General features: G+C 36.4%; 2 protein-coding genes and 1 long non-coding RNA gene across 3 annotated transcripts in view; 1 reads left to right on the top strand and 2 right to left on the bottom strand.

Moving 5' to 3' along the window:
- LOC149269596 (uncharacterized) overlaps positions 1–23,337 on the top strand; it is a 58,649-nt gene that overhangs the window by 16,723 nt on the left and 18,589 nt on the right. The gene's annotated exons all lie outside the window — the stretch shown is intronic.
- Positions 3,873–4,783, bottom strand: halo (kinesin-1 cofactor halo). Its single transcript, XM_018001687.2, has one exon. The coding sequence runs from the start codon at positions 4,520–4,522 to the stop codon at positions 4,196–4,198; it is 327 nt and encodes a 108-aa protein (XP_017857176.1). The 5' UTR covers positions 4,523–4,783; the 3' UTR covers positions 3,873–4,195.
- On the bottom strand, positions 11,831–14,453 carry LOC108609453 (odorant receptor 42b-like). Its single transcript, XM_018001175.2, has 4 exons — positions 13,666–14,453; positions 13,245–13,602; positions 13,005–13,188; positions 11,831–12,772 (listed from the first exon to the last, which is right to left on the bottom strand). Exons 1-3 carry the CDS (start codon positions 14,436–14,438, stop codon positions 13,117–13,119), a joined length of 1,203 nt encoding a protein of 400 aa, XP_017856664.1. The 5' UTR covers positions 14,439–14,453; the 3' UTR covers positions 11,831–12,772; positions 13,005–13,116.

The following is a 23,337-nucleotide window of genomic DNA, read 5'->3' as shown; positions in this document are numbered from 1 at the left end:
CTTATACATACATATATATATATATCGTGCCGGGTCAGTTGAGTGCGAGCAATTTAGAAGAATTTGGTTTTACATGTAAAATGTTTCAAACAAAATTGTATGGGCCAAATACTTGAATATTTCAAATATCTATTTCAGCAGAAATGTGCCAACTATTTTGTTTGCGCTTTCAGTTCTTACACTTGCTATATTCCAAATATTATAATTCTATATTTCATTTCATTTGATTGAAAGCTAGGTTTAACAAGCAATACTACATATATATAAAATTCATTTTTGAACAATTTAAAATATATTTTATCTGCTTTTATTATTTATTGCTATTATTCAAATGTTACCAACTTTCATAGCCAATTTCATTACCAATTTCCACAGCTGTCCTACTGTGCGTATGCGCAATATGTGCATGAAACGCTTTTGTCAGTCGCGCTGCTCAGAGAGCTATTTGTTGTCATCGAGCCACTTTTTAGTTGCCAAACTTTCGGCAATATGTTGTATACTATTCTTTGTTTTGTTCTTCGTTCTGGCTGAGGTCCTCTTTCTAGCTAAAAACCCTGGACACAAGTGCCCAAAGTTTTGTGCTTGCAACTTTTTTGTGCATTAATATTTTTCTTTTACTTTTTTGTTTAGATGCATTGCTTGACGCTACGCTGTGCTGTGCTGTACTGTGCTTCGGTTCGCGTTTTGTTGCTTTGCTTGGGAGCACTTGAAATGCAATTCCCAAGGAAATGTTCAGCTCAAGAATATCAAAATACGCGCCATTGGCGTCCACAGCATGGACAAACTCTGAAATTTCTTTGTGCTTTACGAAAGTTTTTTTTTTTTTACCCTAATATATATTTTTCCCGCTAAACTCAGTCAGTCAGGCTGTCTGTCAATCCAGCAGACAAGCTATCAGTCAGTCAGTCAGTCAGTCAGGGAGTGTGTGAATAAGTGCTAAGGTCAATTTTAGCTCTACTCGCTTCAACAAAGATTTCCCAAACTTGAACTGCTGAAGTGGCTTAAATGTAAAGCATTGATAATCTGGTTTGGTTTATAGTGAAAGCATTGAAAGCATTGTCGAAAGTCTTCTTGAATGATACATTTGCTGTTTTCTTCCAATCGAATTAGGTATCGATAGCTTATAGCATGATAACATGTTGATCCGCCACAAATCGGATTACAATGCAGTTGAGTTGCATTAGCAAAGAGTTGAATTTGATCCGACTAGACTAGTTCAATTCTTTGAAAGCGAGTCGATATTTGTGCTTTTTCCTTATTGACTGCATTGGCTAAACCATTTCGGAACTAGTTTCTGTTTATACCAAGCAAATGAGTTCCGCTTTGATTCGGAATTAGTTATATTTCTGAATGTTGTTCCATATGTTTTGTTCTTCGATAGATGAGTTGCTCCTCTGAACCATTTTTGAACCATATCGTATTGATATTAGACAAATGGGTAAATTCTGTTTCGGAATTGGTTCTATTAAAAAATGTGCGTTCTACATTTCCCAATCTTAGTTTTTAAGATCTATAATAAACTTTCAGATAAACCAACACAACTTACTACCTCAATTCCGCTTTGGAACTAGTAGAACTAGTTCATAATATTTATAACTGTTTCTCTTAAGTTTTCCTAACTTGAAAATAAATAAATTCCTCTTCGGAACTAGTTCGAATTCGTAATGCTTCACTGGAAATGCAACTGAAAAGCATTCATATAAATTATAATTCGTTGTAAATCCCTAAGAACTAGATAACCGGCTAAATAAGTTTTCGGAACTAGTTCCAAAGAGGTATCTGCATAATCTTCTTTAGGAATATCGACACATGTACGCATATAACTTACCAACAGTTTGCATCTCAATAATTTAGTTCATCTCATCCTCGGAACCAGCTCTTTTTAACATAATCCACCAGCCAATGTTACCAACTGCAAAACATTTAAAGGGGTTTGCTGTTATTCCTAGGAGCTTCGGCTGCTGTTGTCCTCAGTTCGCATTCCCGAATAAGAAATGCATGCTGGCATTTAAAATGTGGCACATAAAATGCGGTTGCTGAAGTTGCAAACAACAGTGAAGGGAACCGAAACCGAACATCGCGTAGTTTTGCATGTTAACATAACGTTGCTTATGCACTGCTGTGGCTGCTCCTGCGCTTCTGCGCTGCCAACGCGCGAGCAGCAACATTTCAAATGCCGCACTAAATTACTAAAACACGCACTGCCACGCCCTCTGCTTACTACTCAGTTCCTCTATTTACTTATATGCACAATGCCACAAAAATACAAAAAATAAGAGAAAGACAGAATGGAAAAAACTTTCAGCTGGGGTTACAATTTACGCTTTGCCTTGCATTTTTCATGTGTTTTGTTGCTCGACTCGTTTTGCTGACAAACTTTTTTATGGCCGCAACATACAACAATGGCTTGTTTTTCTCGTATATGTGTGTGGTTGACTGTGTGTGTTTGTGTGCGTGCGTGTGGGTTCTGCATGTAATGTGCATCTGGCAGAAAAACTTTGTTAAATCATTAAGAGCCGCACTAAAATGCAAAAACAACCAACTAAGGCGGCTGCGGCTCTCTGACTCTCTGAGACGCAAAAACTGTAGGCGAGAGCAGCTCAAAGTTCTCACAATGTTTTCTCAAGAAACATGAACTACTTGAAGTACATTCATAGGTATTAAAAACTATATGTATATTTACCTAAAATAAGTAATTATTACATAAAGCCAACTTGACATATTATTTAATATAGAATTTAATAATTTCTTGATCAGTTTTCGATTTCACTTAACTTTCTATGCATGGAATATGAAAATCTCACTAATTGTTGATTAATAGCAGAACCCTCACATTAACAGAACCTTAACAGATTTGTTCCCATTCGATCCGAGTCGGAACTTCCGAATCACTGCCTATCTATCACTCTCTCTCTCTCTCTTCCTTGTTCTATCTGAGTCTCTCTGTCTTTTCCTGGCTCTTTCTGTTTCTGTATCAGTCTTTCTCTCTCTCTGTCTCTATTTCCCTCCTTTCCTTCAATGCCTTTTTCTCTTTCTCTCTCTCTCTCTGTCTGTATTTCCCTCTTTTCCTCCTCTCCTGCAACGCCTTTACCTTTGCCACTTTAAACACTGACCCACATATCTCTCCATCATTCGCTGCCCGAGAAAATCAAGCTGTACTAATGAAGTCGCTCGCTCTGATGTCTGAAAGCCCTCTACCGTAAGTGAAGCCTTAACCTATACACACACACACACACACAAACACAGCCTCCCACGCACATGCCTCTTGGCTCTTTGGCACGCTGTCTATTAGTGGCTGCATTGGTGCGTCAAAAGCCACATCCATTGGCTGCCTGTTGCCCTGTTTGCCCCTTGCCATTTGGCACTTATGCTGCGCTTGGACACAGATACACACAGCGAAGCCCAGGGATATGGCCTGGCCGTTCGCAGTTTAGTTGCTTACCTGTCTGCAAGTGAAATCAACAATTAACCTAAACTCCACTTAATAGGTGTCTGTGAGAGGAAAGGTGAGTTGGACTTGGGAATACCCTCTATGTGAGATCTGAGTGTGGATGGGAATAAATTTATATATTAGTAATGAAATGATAAAATTGTTCATAATAGAAACTTAAAAGAAAAATAATAATAATATTCTAATATCAATACATATATAATATATGATATAATAATATGATGATATGATTGTGATAATGTTGAAAAATAGAATAAAAAAATCCCCGAATGACTTTGCTATTCTTCTTTATGTAGATAAGTTCAAATACAGATAAATGCTGATAGAAGTATTATATTAAAATATGCATATGTATATGTGGAAGTAGAAGCCACCTAAGTCGACACTTATCTCGTTTTCCCTCATTATGAAAAACTTAAAATTCATGAAAAAAATTAATCAATTTTTTATTAAATTTGATTTTTATTATATTTTGGTATATATTGAAAAAAAAAAAAGAAAGTAAATTACACTTTTCACAGATGAATTTTATGTTTTATTTTCAAATATTTTTTTGTATTATATTTTTTGTACGTATATATGCATTTATATATTTTTTTTGTATTTTTACAATATATATTCAATATGAATTCAGCTTACAACTGAGTTTTAGAAACTTGCGGGCTTAAGAATAAATTTGTTTTTAGTTGACATGCTTGGAGTATGTTTTGTTGTACACAGTTTGCTGCTGCTGTTCGTTATGGTTTAGTTCCACTGTACGTCCTTGAGCTGACGCGGATCGACGTTGAGTCCGAGCTTCTCCAGCTTGCGCACCTTATGCATCTGCTTTGTCAGCTTGCGCTTGAAGACAATCTCCCGATTCAGATTCATGATCTCAATGGTATCCAGCTGTCGTATGTTCTTGATAGTCTGCAGTATTAGATTGTCCGTGAGATGCAGTTTGATCGTGGACATTTTCATGAAGGGCGCATCACGACGTCGTAGCTCCTCGCGATAGGCGAAGAGCGTGTAGGGCAGGGAAGGCAGCTGCGGCAGCGGACGCTCGAGACCCGGAAACAGTTGCTCAGCCATATTTCTGTAGATATTAAGGAACTCGGGGTATATGTAAGACGCTAGTGATATGAAGCAACTCTCGGGTTGAGTTTCGGTTATGTGTGTGAATGGCTTGGGCGTTCGTCGTGGACTGAGTGCCTCGGGCTAGGATCCGTGATTTTTATAGCCAGCCTCTCAACTACCTGCTTTATGGCTCAGCATCTTCTATTGTTTTCTGGAATTTTCTGCTGCTGTTCGGGGGAAGTTTGAGCAGCTGGACAGGGAGCTACCTGCACTCGGGCTGCATCCTAAACAGCTGCAAGTGTCACGCGATTAGTCTCAAGTCTCAGATCTTCGACTCCTTCTCTCGTCCGTATCTTCCTATTACAGCTCACGTTCGGGCGCATCTATTTGAATTTTATTTGCGATGATAAAAATTGTAAAGAGCTCGTGACCTAGAACTGCTCAACTTCAGTATGAATGTGTTTAGTTTTCGGTTTTCATTTTTGTTTTTAGTTGCTGCACCTAAAATTTATTCGGCATTTACCATTTTTACAGCCATTTTAAATGGTCGGTTTTTTTTCGCTCTCTATTTGGGCGTCCTTTGAAATTGGTTTGCCGCAATGCAATTAAAATGAATTGCATTCGCTCAAAGGCTATCGCAGTGGCATTTCGGCTCAAAGGACTGCATTACATTCACTTAATTATACAAATTAGCATTGGGCGACGCTCCTGTTTTAAGCATTCACGCTTTGTACAATTCCTACCCATTGCCTGTATTCAAAACATATGATATGTAATGAATTGCATTTCGATCGGGTTTCAAACGGGTAACAGTTGTCTAAAAGGGACGTTGATTAAGTAAATTGTGAAAATTGATAAAATATCTGCAACATTAAAGTCTAAAATGTTTGTTATGCTATTTAAATTTGCTTAAAAAATATTTTTATTTATTTACTTAATATGTTTTGCAGTTTGACATGCACTTTGACAGCTGCTGTCACTCACATACATTTAGCTTTATTTTCATTTTGTATTTGTTTGAAGCTAAATCACATCTATCGCTTTTTTTTTGTTGATGATGTTTGTTTTTACTTGTCGAAATTCAATAACAGCAGCTGTGGACTTGACAGAAAATAGTGATCAAAGGAATTAACTATCAAACCAATGAAGGTTTTAATTATAGTTTAAAAAAATATATAATTTTTTTTTTAGCTAAGCTGTATTTGTTTATATTTTTATTTGTTTAAACCAATCCATTGCATCCAGCTGTATTATGCCCAACTGTGGAAGCCATGCCAAAATTTGACATTCAGTTTAACAGATGCTGTTATGTAGTACTATAAATACTGTTAGCACATCTCTATAGTTGCTCATTAGTAAATTGAATCGCTACTCTTTTCTTTTTTGTCAATATCTAAACATAAATATTCGAATTATCTGAGTTTTATGTTATGCACAGCAATAAAATGTAGTTTAACAGCTGAAGTTAAACAGTTTTATATGTTATATATATATTTCACTATTAGTTTTCAGCGGCAGTTTGCATTGTAGGCTCAGAAATCTTTGCCTGATTATCAAAAGCCATTTAGACTGCTATTGGTGTTAATTTCGGTTTAACATTCAGTTAACAGTAGCTACACAACTTATTTGTGTCTAAAATCTATTTGCTAAACAGTTTAGCTAACAGCTTCTGCTTAGTTTGATAAACTGCTTAACAACGGCTGTTAAGCAGCTACACACTTTATCAGCAGATTTTATTTCTGTCTTATCAATAATACGATCTATGTGAAATTTACGACTAATCTCTTTTAACTCTAAAGCCTGTTTAGTTTAACATATCTCAACAGCTGTTGTTAAACTTGATGTTAACTTCCAAGTCAAAAGAGGGTCTGCCGCTTAACATTAAGTTTACATGTAACTCCTAAATCTCCAATCAACATTTTATCACGTTACAACAGATATTTCGTATAATTTAACAACTAGCTTAAGAGGAGCTTCCCATTGAATAATAAACTCTCAATAATTCTTTTTGGTATCTCAACAATTCAAGGCTTTAGTTATTTATGACTGTTTTAGTTTTAACATGCAGTTTAACAACAGCTGTTAAGCAGCTATGCTTGTTTGCCAGCTGCTCGGTTGCCGCTGAGTTCAATGTGTTAATCACAGCAGCATTTGTGGCATTCAACCCCGAAATGATTGCCAAACACATTATCTGTATTATTAATGAGCTGCATGCCGCACATGCCACAGGAGGCAGACACAGGAGGTTATCCCATTGTTGTTGTTGCCGTTGTTGTTGGTTGGCTGAAATGTCAGTGTGTTTCAGCTGACTGGGTTGGTCATTCTCTTTACTCTGTTCACGGTGCATTGCGTTTTTATTATTGTGTCGCTTTTTGGGTGTTTAATTAATTGAAAGCATTTTTTATCGCCACACTTTTGCGGCTGACACCGTCGGCGCACGCCTTTTCTGTCCCGCGCTGACCGTAATAATATTGACTTTCTGCATGGCCACGAGCGTGGCGCGTGGTGCTAAAGGATGCAGTGCCAGTATTTTAAATGCATTCAATAAATGCCAAACCATAAATGAAGCCGATGCCGAAGCCGAAGCTGAAGCTGAAGCTGATGCCGATTCTGGTGCTGAGCTTCTCGTGCAGCCATTTATTAATTGAAATATGCATTTATAAATGCGTTTAATCAAAATTGCTTTTATTTTTCACAATAACCATTTGCACCAAGCACTTTAAGAACATTTATTCCAGGTGTTTAAGGTGGAGTTAAAGAAAATTATTGAGAGTCTAAAAAGGATTGAATAATACATTTCTATTCAAAAATTCGTGAAATAGTTTATATGAATATGTTAATTAACATATGTAAAAAACAGCAAGCTTTAATGTAAAGTTTGTTTGTTTATGCCAAGAAATATAATAATCTAAATATAACAGCTATTTATTAACAGAAGTGGGCATTAACATTATGTTAACTGTCAGATGCTTAATTATAGTGACTGTCGGTGAATTGGAGACCTTTTTTAATAATAATAATATATAAAATCCAATGCAGACTTAGCCTCGAGCTAGAATTTTATTTTCATTTCTTTACTGGTTATTTAAACAAAGTTCTATTATATATATTTTTCTTTTACAACATGAAATCTAAAAACTTTAAGCCGTCTGCATTTTGGGCCACACATTTCAAAATAGTTGCTATTCCCCGTAGCTAGGCAACGCTCGTAAAGCGATTTTGCCTTTTAGCCAAATTTGATGGGTTTTGAGCCAGAGCAAGAGCTCGTCATGTTGCCGGGACTCTTAAAACATTTCAACTGCAATTGCCTGACGGGGCTCTAAATGTAAAGCTGGCAACAAGCGCGCGGGATTTGAAATATGCCTGACCAGGGTGGAGGGAGACGGCGATAGGGTGGGCGAGGTAGAGGTGAGGTAGAGGCTAGGTAAGAGTGAGATCAAAAGCGTATGGGCCTATTTGCATACATTGAAGTTATATAAAAGCCAAAAGAACAGCAGCAAGAGCAACAAAAAAAGCAGCAGCGGCAGCAGCTACAATAATAATAATGCGAGCTGTAATAAGCCTTTTTGGCAAAAGTTGTTTGTTTAATGCCCAGGCTCCTTGAAGCGGCTAACAACATTTGAATAAATATTTCAAAACGTTTTTGCCTGGCCTGCGGCCAGTTACCTGTGCAGCATATTGAATGAGTATTTCAGCGAACTGTGCAAACACACATAGACGCACACACACACACATTGATATATATGCGCACCTACAATTGAATTACCTGGAAATTGACTGGTTGTAAAACTGTCTCGAACTCTGAGTCTATGTAGTTTTTGGGTTTATTTGGCAAACGCGCATTACGCTTGCCAAATCCATCAAAGTCCTGCAGCGCACTGAAAGCGTGCCACGAAATGCAAACAAACGCTGTGTAGCGCAGTGTAAGCGCCGGCAGTGTAAGGCATCGTGTGCTACCACAAATTGCAATTAGTGTCCCACTGTTGATTGATAGTCGCGGATAAATTTCACTACGTTTGACATGAAATTTAAAACCATATATTACATACATAGAAAAATACATTTTTATTTGTATATATATAGCAATTTAGATATTTTTGCTTAACAATTTATCAAGATTTAATAGCTTGTGATAATTAGAGAACTACTTAATATTAGGCTTGTCTAAAAAAATGCTAGAATTACCGGTAGAAGCTTTAAGAGCAAATCAAGCAGTATACCAAGCTGTATACTGGTAACGGTAATTCAATCTAGAAAATAATAGCAACCAACTAACTAATCATACATCACAATAGCAACCAAGAGCTTTCAAAGCGCATTCACAGCTTTCATGAATGCTCTTTCTGCATTAATATGATGTAAAACTTAATAGCTTTTTGTTATTCTAGTGCTTGTATACATCTTTACAATTAATACTTGTTTAAGGCACTTTAAAAATACTTATTGAATGTTTATTGTAACTGAAGTTCATAGTAAACTTTGTTCATAATTAGCTGCACTGAATTAGACCTTATTTGTAAGCCAATTAAAGGATGTTGCCAGCCAAATAAGACAGATGCACAGCCACTTTGCATTCTGTTTAGCCAGTTGTCCAATTAAGTGCAGTACATTTGCAAATAGGCACACAGGCAGGCCTAATACACTCATGATGAAAATAATAAGTACACCCAAAAATTTTTGAAGATTCTGTCATAACTAATTCATTTTTGATATTTTTGAAAAAAAATCAATGGTAACTTTAAGAGAGCAATCTGACAATATGATGCATGCAAAAAAAAAAATTATATTTCCCCCTAAATTCATAGTAGTCACAATAAACTGAAATGGGCCTGCTGAAAATAATAGGTACACTCCATTACTTCAGCCCGAAAAAAAAAGTTTAGAATAAGAATGATTTCTTTTATTGTTGTAAAATAGTAGGTAACCTTCCTACAGATGTTTGATGTAAAAAAAAATTATCAATATCATATGTAGATGGGTCGAAATATTAATTGTTCGAGTCAGGAACGCAGAATTGCTAAAAACCTTCGAAGGAATGGCAAATCTTTGCGTGAAATTGCGAAACTGATGAACAGATCTCTTAGCGTTGTGCAAAATGCTTTAAAGATGCACAATAAAAAGCGAACACGTGGAAGTCCATCGAAAACCACACTAGAACTGGACCGACGCATTATAAGGATTGCAACTTTTCCGACCCTTTCAAATCTTCAAAGGTCATTGCTTCCGTAATAGATAATATTATTAATGCTTCTTCAATTAGGAGATGACTACATATGGCTAAACTATCAGGTCGTATCGAAAAAATGGTTGAAATCGATGCGCACCAAAAATTTTATGATGATGCAAAATTTTGCTAAAGACCACATCACCTGGGAAGGATCTGAAAGTCAAAAAAAAGTGGCGTATTACCCTATTTAACGACGAAACCAAAATTTGCCATTATAGAAATGACTATTCCATGCATGTAAGACTCCTCACATGTAAAGAATTCGATCCTCGCTACACAAAAAAAAATAGTCAAGCATGTCGGTGGAACCATTATGGTGTGGGGCTCCTTCTGTATCGTCTGATTTTCCTAATATCTGACGTTATGAGAGTAGCAGACTACAGGGATATTTTCGAAAATATAATGTTACCATATGCTGAGGATAACATGCCTCTGCGCTAGGTTTGACAACAAGATAACGGCCCGAGACACTCGTCTACAATAGAATAAGCTTGGCTCGAGGTTAGTAAGGTGGACACTCTCGCTTGGCCCAGTCATTCTCCTGATCTGAATCCAACCGAAAACGTGTGTAGTGCATTGATAAAGCAGATGGTAAAGAAAAAGTGTGACATTAAACGCCAAATAATGGACTGTGTCCAAGAAACCTGAAGGAAGATTACGAATGGGACCTGCCAAGCTTTAAATAGGAGTATGACCAATCAGATAAAAAATTTGTATGAAAATAAAAGAGGATATACAGGATATTAATCCAAAAATATAATAGCAAAAGATTTTGAATGATTTGAAAATCAAAAAATTAAATACATCTTACGAAAGTAAAGTGTACCTATTATTTTTGTCAAGCAAAAAAAGCTCCATTTTTGTTAATTTGTTTGTAACTTTTAAAAAAATAATTTTTTTTTTCCAAATTTATGTATTTTCATTAATATATACCTAATACACAAATGTGCATTTAAATTTTCATGTTAAGGGCAGTAGAAAAAATGTTTTGCTAAACTAAACTCAAAAAAGTTTAATTTTAAGGGGTGTACCTATTATTTTCATCATGAGTGTATATATGTAATACCTATGGACTGACTGACTGATCCAAAAAGCGATACTAACATTATTCAATTAAACAAAATATTTCCATGGGGAAATGCTTAATGGCAAATTCAAATGCAAATGCAAATACAAAATTGTTTGCCAACAATTGGCTCATTATGTCGCCTGCATATATCTCTGTGTGTATATCCTCATACATGCAGATATATATTTCTGTCAACAGAATTTGAACGGCATAAAACACTAATGCTATTAATTTTCTGGTTGCATGTTTCATTTCCTGTGGCGATTGCTCCTAATTTTGCGGGCAGCAAACTAATTTGTCAAACGAAAATATGTGAAATAAATGACAAATATGCTCAGACCTAATATAATCGCATTTGCTATTTATTTATAATTATGGCTAAATAATTTTTGTTGCCACTGTAGCGTAGAGTGTCCGGTTCGTGTTCGATAGTTCATGGTCATCCATTAAAATATGTGTCAATGCTCTTCTAGATAGTTGATATGATTATTTAGATAGATGAACCAAGCTGAGTTTTAGTTTATGAAAAACATTTTATTGAATGCAAAAATCGATTTATTTTATATTTGAATATATGTATGAATACTGATGATACTCAAATGAATTGAGTTAAACTGGAATAATGAATATTGTATTGGATATAGTACAAATTCATAAATTATAAATTTTCCATGAATGATATTTACCTCTGCCAAAATGCTATTATTTATTTCTACTGCATAAATTTGCATTCAAAGTCAATATGAAAATCAGAAAGGTAAAATTCAATTTTGTTATTGCTCTAATGTGATTAAAGTCATAAATCAATTTGGGTACAAAATGCTAAAATGCATTTCATTGAATTTTACATAGAATTAAAATGAAAACAAATAGTATACAAATTATTTGGAAATTCAATGCACAATTAAATGCAGCTGCTTAAAAAATATCCATAAAGTTATTTACAAATGCAACTGGCATCTATTTACATGGCATAAATATATTAAATAATGAATATCTCACAAATGCTTTTACGCATTTTGCATTTCATATAGATTTATTACGAGGCGCCTATAAATATATTTTACAATTAATCAATATAAAAAGCTGTGAAGAGCTCCACAGATAATACCAATAAAATTTTACAACCGTCCGTGATCAAGAGGCGAATAAAAACAAAGCGAAAACTTTTGCCCACCAAAATGGATGCAAGTGAAATGCTAGCTGGGTGTATGTGTGTGTGTGCGTATGTGTGTGGGTGTCCACTTTTCCTGTCCGTGCGCGGCCATAAAGCAGCTCGTAAATTTCAGCACACTTGGCACAGGCGGAACAGTTGCCCAGTGTGGCCCAGCTGCTGGCTTGTCTTCGCCTTTTGGCACACTGCAAATCCAGCGCCAGAGTTGCCACCCGGTGCGTATTTTTTTTCTGTTTTTCTGTTGTTTTTTTTTCCTTTCTTGTTTTGTCTGTGCCCTTTACGTGCGCTGTCTGCTCTGTCCGGCTTCTGTTGCCATTGTAGTTTGTATTCTTTTCTTTCTTTCGGTTTTCACTTCTTTTTTCATTTTTTACTTGACGCCGAACAATGAAAATTCACGCTGTACGATTTTTCGCGTTTGCTGCGATGCGCTTACAGTGCGCACTCTGGTTGTCTGACACGGCTTGTAGCGTCTTCTATTTGCAGTGCTGCGAAAGGGTATTCGAGTTTCGTTCTGCTGTGATTTGTGCGGGTTTTTTCCATTTCTTGTTGCTGCGGTCCAATTCGCTGTATATTACGCAAATCCTTAGTTACGCCTTCGCTCGCCACATCCTGGCTACATCCCAGTCACGGGTCACGGGTCACAGTTTCCCTCGGAGTATGTGTGGGTATGTGTGTGTGGAGAGTGTTGAACAATAGCTGTGAAATAATCACTTGCTTGTTTGCACTTTATTAAGTGGCAGCTCGAGCCGGCATGTTCGCTGTGTTATGCAGCCTGTAACGCTTCAGGTGCTCCAGCTGGGATAGCAGAGGCAGAAGCAAAAGAGAACAACGTAGAAACATGAGTGTGATACTTGAATGTTTAGCAACACTAAATGTTGCCTTTGAGTGCCTTTCATAAAAATATTATAATATAATTTAGTTCAAAATATTTAAATTATTATTTTAGAATTATATATTACACATATATTCATGGGTTATATAAAAAGAAGTTAAAATATATAAATATATTTTTAAAATGTTTACTTACATTGCTTTAAATGTAGTTGAATTTATTTTATATTGACCTAAAATTTTCCATTATTTCGATTATAATTTAAAAACTTTACTATACATATATAAAAATGTATACACATATTTTGTTAGTCATAAAACTTTTCGGCAATGTTCAACTGTCTAACGAATGTGACAACAGAAAACGCCAATTTAGCAACCTTTAAAAAAAGAGAAATTGAAATAATTTAAAAATTACCGGAATACCCCTACTCACAGCTATATTTGACGAAGTCGATATTACGAAAATTCCTCCGGCTGTGAAAATAATCGGTTTCTGCACATTGCTTAGGAAAAAACATAATGTGGTCCTATATTGACGATCCGCAGTTAGCCAATTGGAGTGAAAGAGACAATTGGCCATTTCGTAGCAATCGTCGTATATCATATTGCAGATGTAGCAAAAGGGAAAGGTTTGCAGTATCAAGTCGAACATGAATATGCCAGTGCCCAGGCCAGTCCAGAAATTGGAGAAGAAAATAACGTTGATCGCCGAGAGGCCCATGACAATGCCAATGAGTACAAACTGAACGAAAATTGTAGCAGAGACAACGGGTCGCAGGGTGTTGCAGTAGCTGAAAGAAGAGCATATAAAATATGGTAAAAATATATATATAGACTGATATCGATATACTCACTCCAATATCAAACGATGATCCTCAATACATCTGATGAGCTGCTTGTAGTTTTCCTCCTCGGACATATTCGTATCCATGCGCAGGTTTCTTAATCTCTCCTTAAGCATTTTAATGTGAGTTCGAATAGCTAAGAAATATACAATCGGATAGACATCGGCCATTAGATCCTGCACCACAGCGCCTGTCATCCATAGAAATTCCAAAATTCCTGCCAGCCAAAAGCTAAATAGACCTCTCTCTGCATCCACCAGCGGATTGTAGAGATTCCACGCCAGGCGACCGAAGAACATGCTCCCCAGAAACGTGGAGCTCGAGTAAAGCAAATACATCGCACAGTATGTCATGTATATTCGATTGCACAGCGTTGCCGTCTGCTGCAGTTGGAGGCGATGCTCTGAGGTCTCGCAACGCGAGTCCAAGCGATCCAGTATCTTCTTGGCCAGCTTTAAGCGCCTGACGCCGGCAAAGGTGTAGCTGGCCTTGATGCTGCAGCCAAAGCAGTTGAAGGCCACTTGCAACGAGGTGAGAAATTGCCTAGCCGTGAAGCTGCTCAGCTCACTGTAGCTAATCAGCAAAGAGACATCCAGTAGTATGATTATGAAGAGTGTCGTAAATGCTGACCACAAGCGATAGATGTAGCGTCCACAGGGATTTTTTGGTGGCATCCAGCCGACTACGCTCATGCCTCGATCTATATAGACGAATGAATCGCGCGATCGAGCTGGCGAGGAAGCATCGGGCAGGCGCAATCGTGGAAATAGTTTGTAGAGCATGTTGGCTCTACTGTGTCTCGCATAGCAAAATGACAAAGGGAATGGCATGGCGGGCGTTTTTATATACGACGGGCAGCACATACCCTGTATTAATAAAGAATGGTGGGAATTTATGGGAGAGAATATTTAAACATGCAATGAAAAAGTAATTCATAAAAGCAGCAAAAACTTTATATATAAAGAGTGAGACATGTTTATAAAAAGAAAAATTGATCCATAATAATAATATATCTATAATATATCTATATATTTATATTTTTTTATTATATATATATTTTTTTACTATGTTTTTATTTTTATTATATTTATATTTTATTTTATTATTTACCATTATTTTTTATTTTTAATTACAATTTTCTGGTATTAATATTTTTTAAGTACAGGGTATTTTCCAATACATCACTTTAGCCTAGCGCATTTCGATATATATATATATATATATATATATATATATATATATATATATGAATATATATTTCATTTACACATTTTGTTATTTGTCGTCTGAATTATGCATTAAAACTTTGTGGTAATGGAATTTCTTGGCCTGCATTATTTAGCTGGGAAAATTCGTAAGAACTATATAAGTTGAACCTGAAAGTTCTTTGTTGACCCTTAGAAAGGGAAATTTCTGTAAGTTTTTCAATTAGTTTACTAAAGTTTTGGTAATTTTTTTTTTTTTTACTTTGATGACCAATTGATTTATATAAAAGATACAAAAATATGGAACGGTTCCATTGGAAGATAAATTAAAGTTATAAAAATTAATTAAAGCAGATAAATTTAGCTAGGACTAATGGAATTTTCTATTCTTCGTTCCATTTTAAAGAGTGCGATAAAATATGATTTTGCTCTGTTTGCAGTAAATTTCTTCCATTTTCATCTCTTTCTTTCTATTTCACTGTCTCTCTCGCATCGAGCACTGAGTAAATGAATTATCTTTTATTAACTAATATTGGTTTGCCATTGAATGCATTAAGCAAAGCGTAAAGCGAAAATATAGCATCGATTCCACAATGTCAGCACTGCAGTCTCATCAGACAGCTTTTGTTTGGTCTGAAAGTCGGTCCATTTGTCTGAGTTATTTGTTTGGTATTTGAAAAGCGCGGCACACGCGGCGTATGAACTACTATTTTCTTAAGCAGCTAGCCTCTGAGCAGCAGGAGCCAAAAAGGCTGCGACAGCTTGAACTTTCCAAGGATCTTTTGCTGTCGCTGCATGTGTGTGTGTGTATCCTATTATATATCACAGACCATGTTCTTATGCTGCTGCCTTCTTATTGAAAGCAACTGTGAGTTATTTTTATAGAGCTACTTTATATATGTAAGATTATATCCATGTGTGTGTATGTCTCTTTCTTTTTTTTCGGGTGTGTGTGTGTGCTTTCCACAGCTAAGTCCTTAGAATATAAATAGAAGAAGTGCGCTGTCAAGTTGAGCGAAGGATTATTTATATGACCAGCCATTAAAAGCAGCGCGCCTTGACTATCTTTTGTATACACTAACAAAGTGTGCTATCCTATCATATATATAGGGTATTTTTATATAATTTTTGGAAAAACATAGTCACGAATAGTGGTAAGTGCACCACAAAGGCTTTAGGTCGACTTCTAAATGCGATTAATTGAGGTGTTTATTTATGATTTATAAGATTTATTTATTAATGTTAAAAAAATGACCTCCCTATTTTTTCTCATTTTAGTAGTTTTTCTACAATTATATTTAAACATATTTATACAAATTTTACAATATATATAAATTCCAAGCCAAATATTAACTCTTATTATAAGCACGCCAAAAGTTATATTGAACTAAATTTAGTTTATATATAAATAAAAATAAATTGCATTTAATTTAGTTTTGGTTTTTTTTTTTTTTCAACTCTTGACGATTTTGATTTATTTTTTAGTGTGTTTACATTTTTTATAAAAATATTAAGTATAAAAAATTGTACTAAAATAATTTTTATTAGATAAGAGATCTATGATCTAAAATTTTTTAAATTTATTTTTTTGTTTTTTTGTTTTTAAGTTTAAATTTTTTTTGTTTTTTTGTTTTTAGACATTATTAAGAAGTTTAATTTATACTATTCAATGCGATAAAGCTCCCACTGTGAAAAGGTTTTTATGCAATTGTCTTTAGAGCTGTAAAAGCATTTCCAGGTCTTTCATATTAATTCGCCTGCATCAAGTGCAAACCCAATTGCTTTTTGCTGTTATTGTTGCTGTTTTATTTAGCTGTATATCTAATTTATTGCTCGTTGGCAATCAAATAATTCAAGTGCTGCAATCTAGAAAAATTACACGCTCATACTGCATGCAGCCATCAATTTAAGTTTTTGTTTTAATTAAAGAGCAACAGCAACAGGGGAACACAGAAAGGTCAAGCTGTTCCTGTTGCTGTTGCTCTTGTTGTTCGTGTAGCATTTGGCAAATACACAGACATAAATCAAGCAAACGAGATGGCATTCGCAGTCTGTTCGCAGTCATTGGACATGGGACATGGTACATGGCAGTTGTGATGTGATCCAACAGCAGTTGGCGTTGGGAATTTGCAGCTGCATGGCGAGAAGTTCATGCGTAGAGCGTTGAACGGGACTTAGACAAAAAACTAACGAGCATCAGTGTAAACTGTCGCGTCGCCTTCTCATTAAACTTGCAACTAAAACGAGCCAAAAAAGAGGGACTCAATGGCTGCCAGCTAACGTATTAGCTCTATTGCACTTATTATAGCTGGGTTGGGGGCGGCGCCTCTCTCTGCGCTTCTCAACTGATTTGCCATGTCAACTTTTCGCACAAACTACAAATTAGTTGGAAGAGTTTAAACACAGCCATTGCATACTTTGCGGCGTCTGCGATTTCTGAATGCTCTGCGTAAAATATAAAGCGAGAGTTGCTAATTAAGGAATGTAGATTTAAAAATTTGGATGTCATTAACTTAAAAGTGCACTTTATTACTAAGGTAATTCGTAATTATGTAGGTATGAAAAGAAATTTAACATATTGATATAATATATATTCATTTTTATGTTTTTCGTCAAACTCTTTTTTTTTTTTTTTTTTTTTAATTTAATTACATCATAAAAATGTTAAATATGATAAATAAAATATTTAATGCTACGAAAAATTAAAAAATAAATATATCTATATATTACAATTTTTGATCTGTATTGAATATTGGATGAAGATAGAAAAAATGTAAATTTTAAAAATTGTATAATTTTATTATCATAAAATAAAATATGGATTAATAATAATAATTTTGAAATTTTGTTGTTGTCAGATTTTGTATTTTTAAACATATTTTTTGGGAATTTCTAGCTTTATTTTGTTTCTATTAATCTATTTCATCAAATTTTAGCGTGAAGCCAATCGAATCATGTCAAGCAATTACAACATTTTAAGCACCCCATGAACTTTCGGATCGTGTTTTTATGCAGCGTAAAACAAACTGTGGAAAGTTCTTTGGAACTTTTATTGCTACGCATTGTTGGTAGCGCTGTCATTGTCTAAGGCGCGGTCCGCAGCGCCAAAAAGAATGCAACACAATGCATTTAGAAATCGCATTGGGCCTGCCTTGTACGCAGCGTCCTTCCATACCGCTGCTGCTCTCCTGTGTTGCTGGTGGAAACTTTTGCAACATTTATCTTCGTTATTATGACGCCCGAATGGGCTATCAGCGCCAAGTGGAGCGACTGTTAAATATTTGGCGAACGGCGACAGTTGCAAACAGAATGCGTTCTGGCCCTAATGCGGGTCTGGCTAAGCTCTGCAACTCCTCTGTCAAAAAATGCTACAACTTGTCTTACACAAAATGTAGAAGAAGGGAGAGAGACGGAGAGAGAAAGAGAAAGAGAGAGAGAGAGAGAGAGCGAACGAAGTGAAGGGAGAAAAATGGGAAATATCTACCAAGACAGGACAGAGCTGAACAGGACGTTGCATTCGGCGCCCATTCAGTAGCTGGCTGAGGGAAGGAAATGGTAACTTTTTCCTGCACTTAATTAGTTTGGGCATAAGTGGAGCAGAAAAAGTTTTGCGCCATGTTCCACAAAAGCAGCAAAGGACGCAGCACGATGGACAGAGAGGAAACGGGAGCAGCAGAAGCAACAGTCAACGAAAAGGCGAGGCGAGGCAAGGCAAGGCAAGGCAAACCAACTCGAGTCGAGTCGAGGCGATGTCTCCGTTGCCAACAGTTTGCCATCTATATCTGTGTGTATCCCCTGTGTATGTGTATGCGTGTGTGTGTGTGTGTGTGTGTGTGTGTGTGTGTGTGTGTGTGTGTGTGTGTGTGTGTGTGTGCGCGTGTGTTGCCAAGGAAATTGCCTCATAAATGTTCATTACACAGTTGCCTGCAAAGATGTCAAATGAATGGGCCGCTAGGCCAGTGGGCGTGGCCATTCAACAACTCAAGCCGCACAGCAAAGAGGCAAACAAACAAACAAACAAACATTATTGCAGCAAATCATTTTTCACAGATTTATGGAATGCAATGCAAATGTGAGAATAGAATCTAAATAATAACTTAATGGCAATTTATGAAGGAAGTGTTATTTAAGGAGCTCTTGAAACTGAGATCTAGAAGTTTATAAAATATTTCTCAATTTATAAAAAAATGGCGAATGCTGCTAAGATATATATAGTACTTCCTTCTTAAACCCACTTCAACATTCTTTTATTAGGAGCTCTACAATTCAAAAGAGAAACCCATTTGAAATGAAACATTATCCATATAAATATGATCAAATATGAGCAGCTCGGCTACTAATGACATCTCCACATACTTATCCCATTCAAAAACCCCGCAGTGAGTTTTATCTCCTTTATAGCTCTGGGTTCTTCAATATGCGCCCTTTGAATGATCCCCATTGCGTTAATTATGCACCTGTGAATACTCACGCACAATGCCAGTTATTACCAGACATTACAGAGAGGCAAGCATGGAGAGAGAGAGAGAGAGATAGAAACAGAGGGAGAAAGTGATAGAGACAGCAGAGTTAGGTCATCATTTGTAGCAATAAGCGAAACAATAAAACATTGGAGAGAACTGATAAGGCATATCGCTGGCAGCCCTTGCCAACAACCCTGTCTACGCCGGAGTCTCTGGCATATTCCGTCCCAGTTGGCGCCGTTTGCATTGTCAGCGAGCTGCTTAGCTCGCTAATGCGATTATTAAGTGCCAAGTGCGCTGGCAGTGTGTAAAATTCATTATATTAGCCCCGCTGTGAGCAGCGAGCGCAGTTCATTCACTCGCAGTCGTTCATGCATTGCGCGTCGCCAATATCCTGGCGCTGCCGGGCTACGCAATAAATTAAGCGCACAAATAAATCATCCATTTTAATGTGACAGTTCCGACAAAATGCGTCGCGTGGAGGCAAACGGCGGGCCGCTCCCTCTGCTCACAGCTCCGGCTCCACTCCGGCTGCGAAATCTTCAGCCACGGAGAAAGTGAAGCCTGCGGCAACAGGACATTGTTTTGAATGTGCCTTTGTTGAGGCAGCCACCCGCTGCCCCTGACGCCTAAGCGGCCCATTTGGCCATCTTGTTTGGCCATATTTAGCGGGTTCATTGTTTGCACATTGTGCGGGCTGTCGCTTCCGTGGAGCCAACTCCTGCTCCCGCTCGAGTTTCATCTCCATCTCCATCCTCAGCTTTCGCGTCTCCCTGCCGCCTTTGTCGGAGCATTTTGTAAGCGGTAAGCACTTGGGCCAACAGGCGGCACTTAATATTTTCGATTGCGAGTGTCGTGGCCAAGCTTTCATGCTTTGCCCGGCTTCCGCTTGTCGGAAATGCCGCCCATTACACAGTGCGAAAATGTGTTGTGCATTTGTAAGGAGGCACTTTTAAGTTGTGCGACAGTGCGTATGATTAATACGCTTTCCATTTTTATATCCTCGTTGCGGTTGATGACACGTTTTAAGGCCATCGATTTTGGATCTGCTTCTGATTGGAAATGGATTTGTCTTTGGGCCAACTTAATTGCATCGTTGATAGTGGGAAGAGGAATTCGTGAGAGATAATAGTATTTATAGAGATGACAATATGAAGTAAACATATTATCATAATATTTATAGTATTATTACCTATTTAAAAAGATTAAGATATTTATTTTTTTTTATTAAATATTATTTTATCTCTAATCTCTCTTAAAAAAAAAATCTAGTTCAATATAATTCTTAATCTTTATTTTAATTTTTAATGGAATATTCATTCCAATAAGAAAAGTATTTCTGAAATTATTATAAATAAGAAATCAGACAATAGAAACATTAATCTCCACTAATTTAATATTAAGGAATACCCTTTGTCAAGCTTAATTCCGCTTGAGTTACAATTTTTTAATTGAGAGAGTATCACATTCTCCATTATTTTGTTTATTTTTTATTTATTTATGGTTTTTGATTTATTATTTATTTATTTTATTTTTATTATATTTTGTTATTTATATATATATTTTTCATTAGCAATTCATTAGCGCATTTATATATTTTCTTATAATTTCACAATTAAAAATGTAATTGGATTTACTTCGAAAATGAACTGCATTTAGTAATTAATAAAAAATTGTAATTAATCTTTTTTTTATTGCCACCTGAGATTGCTTTGTCGCTGCCGTACGTGCCTCGTAAAAAATGAAACAACTCCTGATACTTGCTTTGCCCTTTGCTACTTTCTCAAGAGTTTCACTTGGTCGTCCTGTTTCAAGTGCATTGGAAAGATGAGGCTGTCAATGCAATGGCTGTCCACTTGTCCTCTGGTCTGGGTCTCAGCTGCAGAATCTCGGGCACATCTTCATCGGCTGACACCTCATATCCTTTGAACATTTTCCAATTGAATTGGCCAGGTGCACGATTTGACCTCCACTCTCGCTCTTTTTACTCTGTTCCTCTCTCTCTTTCTCTCTCTTTCTGCCTGTCTATCTAGCCTATCTAGCTAGATGTTGCCATTAGAAATATTGCGCGTCCTTCACATCGATTTCTTTATTAGGGAAAATCTTTGTGTTGCTTGCATTCGCTGTTCTGTCAAGTGGAAAGCGGTTCGAGGGGCACCAACCGAAAGCCAATGCCAATGGCAATCGCAATCGCAATGGCGATGGCAGGTACGGCTGCTGCTGATTGTGAAACACAGATAGACTCTGTAAATAGATGAAATGCTGCCCAAGCTTCAAGCACAATGCACACACACTAACAAGCCCACGCACACACACAAGAAAACCTTTGCATTCAATTGGCTTGAGCACTTTTCAAATTTGATCGAGTGAATAACGATACAAAGCAGCAAATGGCAATTGCAGTTTATTTAAATCAAATACAAAGTATAAGCTATTCAGCCACGCTTCGCCTAGCATTCCAATAGTTGGCAAGCTTTGGAGTGCCTATTATTCTAGGGTATAAAGAGGGCATATTATGCTGAAGATGGTTGAAGTGAGTTCCACATAAAGCTTCTGGTTGAAGTAAGTTTCATATAAAGTTTTTGTTCTCATAATCGATTAATCGGCAAATTGTTTTATAATTCTTGTACTTCTTAGAGTCTTTGATTACATATTTAAGCATATAAACTTGTATCCACAGGTAATGCGAATAATGTGTATCTCCCTATGAGAACAATATATCGTTTATCGATACATGTTTCTCTTACTCTCCGTAAGCCTAATTATGACATTATGCGACAGTAATTCATAAGTATTTGGCATTTAATCGTTAATCGATTTACCGATAACTGTGGTTTATATGTTAATTTTCGCATTTTAATTTTTGTTTAATCATTTACATAACTGACATATAACCGTTTGTCATCGTTAAATCGTTAAAATATATCGATAATTTGAAGTCTGCATTAAATCGATCGATTCTTACTTATTTTACAATTATTATATTGTGTTAATATTTGCTGATTCAATGCTTCATTTAATTCGATAATATCAATCGTATAATCGATATTTCGATAAGTACAAAGTTTAAAGTATAATTCCTCTTCAAGAGTTGCAGTAATTTCAATCAAGAGCCAAATGCCAAGTGCACAATCCATATTCAATCTTCTCATTCAATCGATACATGCTGAAAAGAGCAAGTTGCTTGGCAACCCTGCTTAATAAACGTTAAATGAACCAAATTTCGATTTTGATGTGGCCTAAAAGCAACTGAAAAATCAAATCAGACGCCTAATAAATCAAATGGCCGAAGCTGCATTAAGAGAACAGCAGGCTGCACAATTGTGGCATAAATTGCAAATTTCGCTCTCCTGGTGTGAGTTCCGAATGCAGAGAAGGCTAGGGCAACACTAAAGGCAACCAGAACGCTGCCCGTCGCTAATCAACATCAATTGCAGCGTTTTGGCTCGCAATTCGCGTAGACCGCGCGATGTTTTGTAATTAGACAAAGCGAAAAAAATTTAAATGCAAAACAAGGAATTTTCATTTCTCGCCGCTGAAATTGGTTATGATGGCAGCGCAGCCCCTTTGGCTCCATGCCCCTCCCTAAACGTTGGTTACAGCAGCATCAGCCAAAAACCATAGCAAACTATTTAACCAAAACGCAAACAGCAACGAATATGGTGAAACTCATTAGTGCCAAATGCAGACGCACCGCCAGGGCTGTCACGCCGCACTCTCTGGCTCTGTCTAGCCTTCGCTCTCATGCATGCTATCTCCCAAATATGCCGAAGTAAATGCATGCTTAATCGTTTGATGGATTTTTGATACTCTTACGCAGGCCATCTGAAATTTGTAAAGCACTTTGGTAAAAGAGATTGATAGAGTATTTTAAGTAAACAAACTCGACACTCGATAGAAATAATAGAAAATCATTATAAAAATACAATAAAATAATTAAAGAAAAATAAAAAAAATAAATAAATATTTGCCATAATTTTTTAAAACTTATGTTTGAGCCTCTGAAATAAATT

Source organism: Drosophila arizonae, chromosome 3 (assembly GCF_054131065.1).
Source record: "Drosophila arizonae isolate 15081-1271.41 chromosome 3, UAZ_ARI_1.0, whole genome shotgun sequence".
NCBI lineage: Eukaryota > Metazoa > Arthropoda > Insecta > Diptera > Drosophilidae > Drosophila > Drosophila arizonae.
Note: the sequence above shows the minus strand (reverse complement) of the source record. Positions and strands in the feature narration are given on the sequence as shown.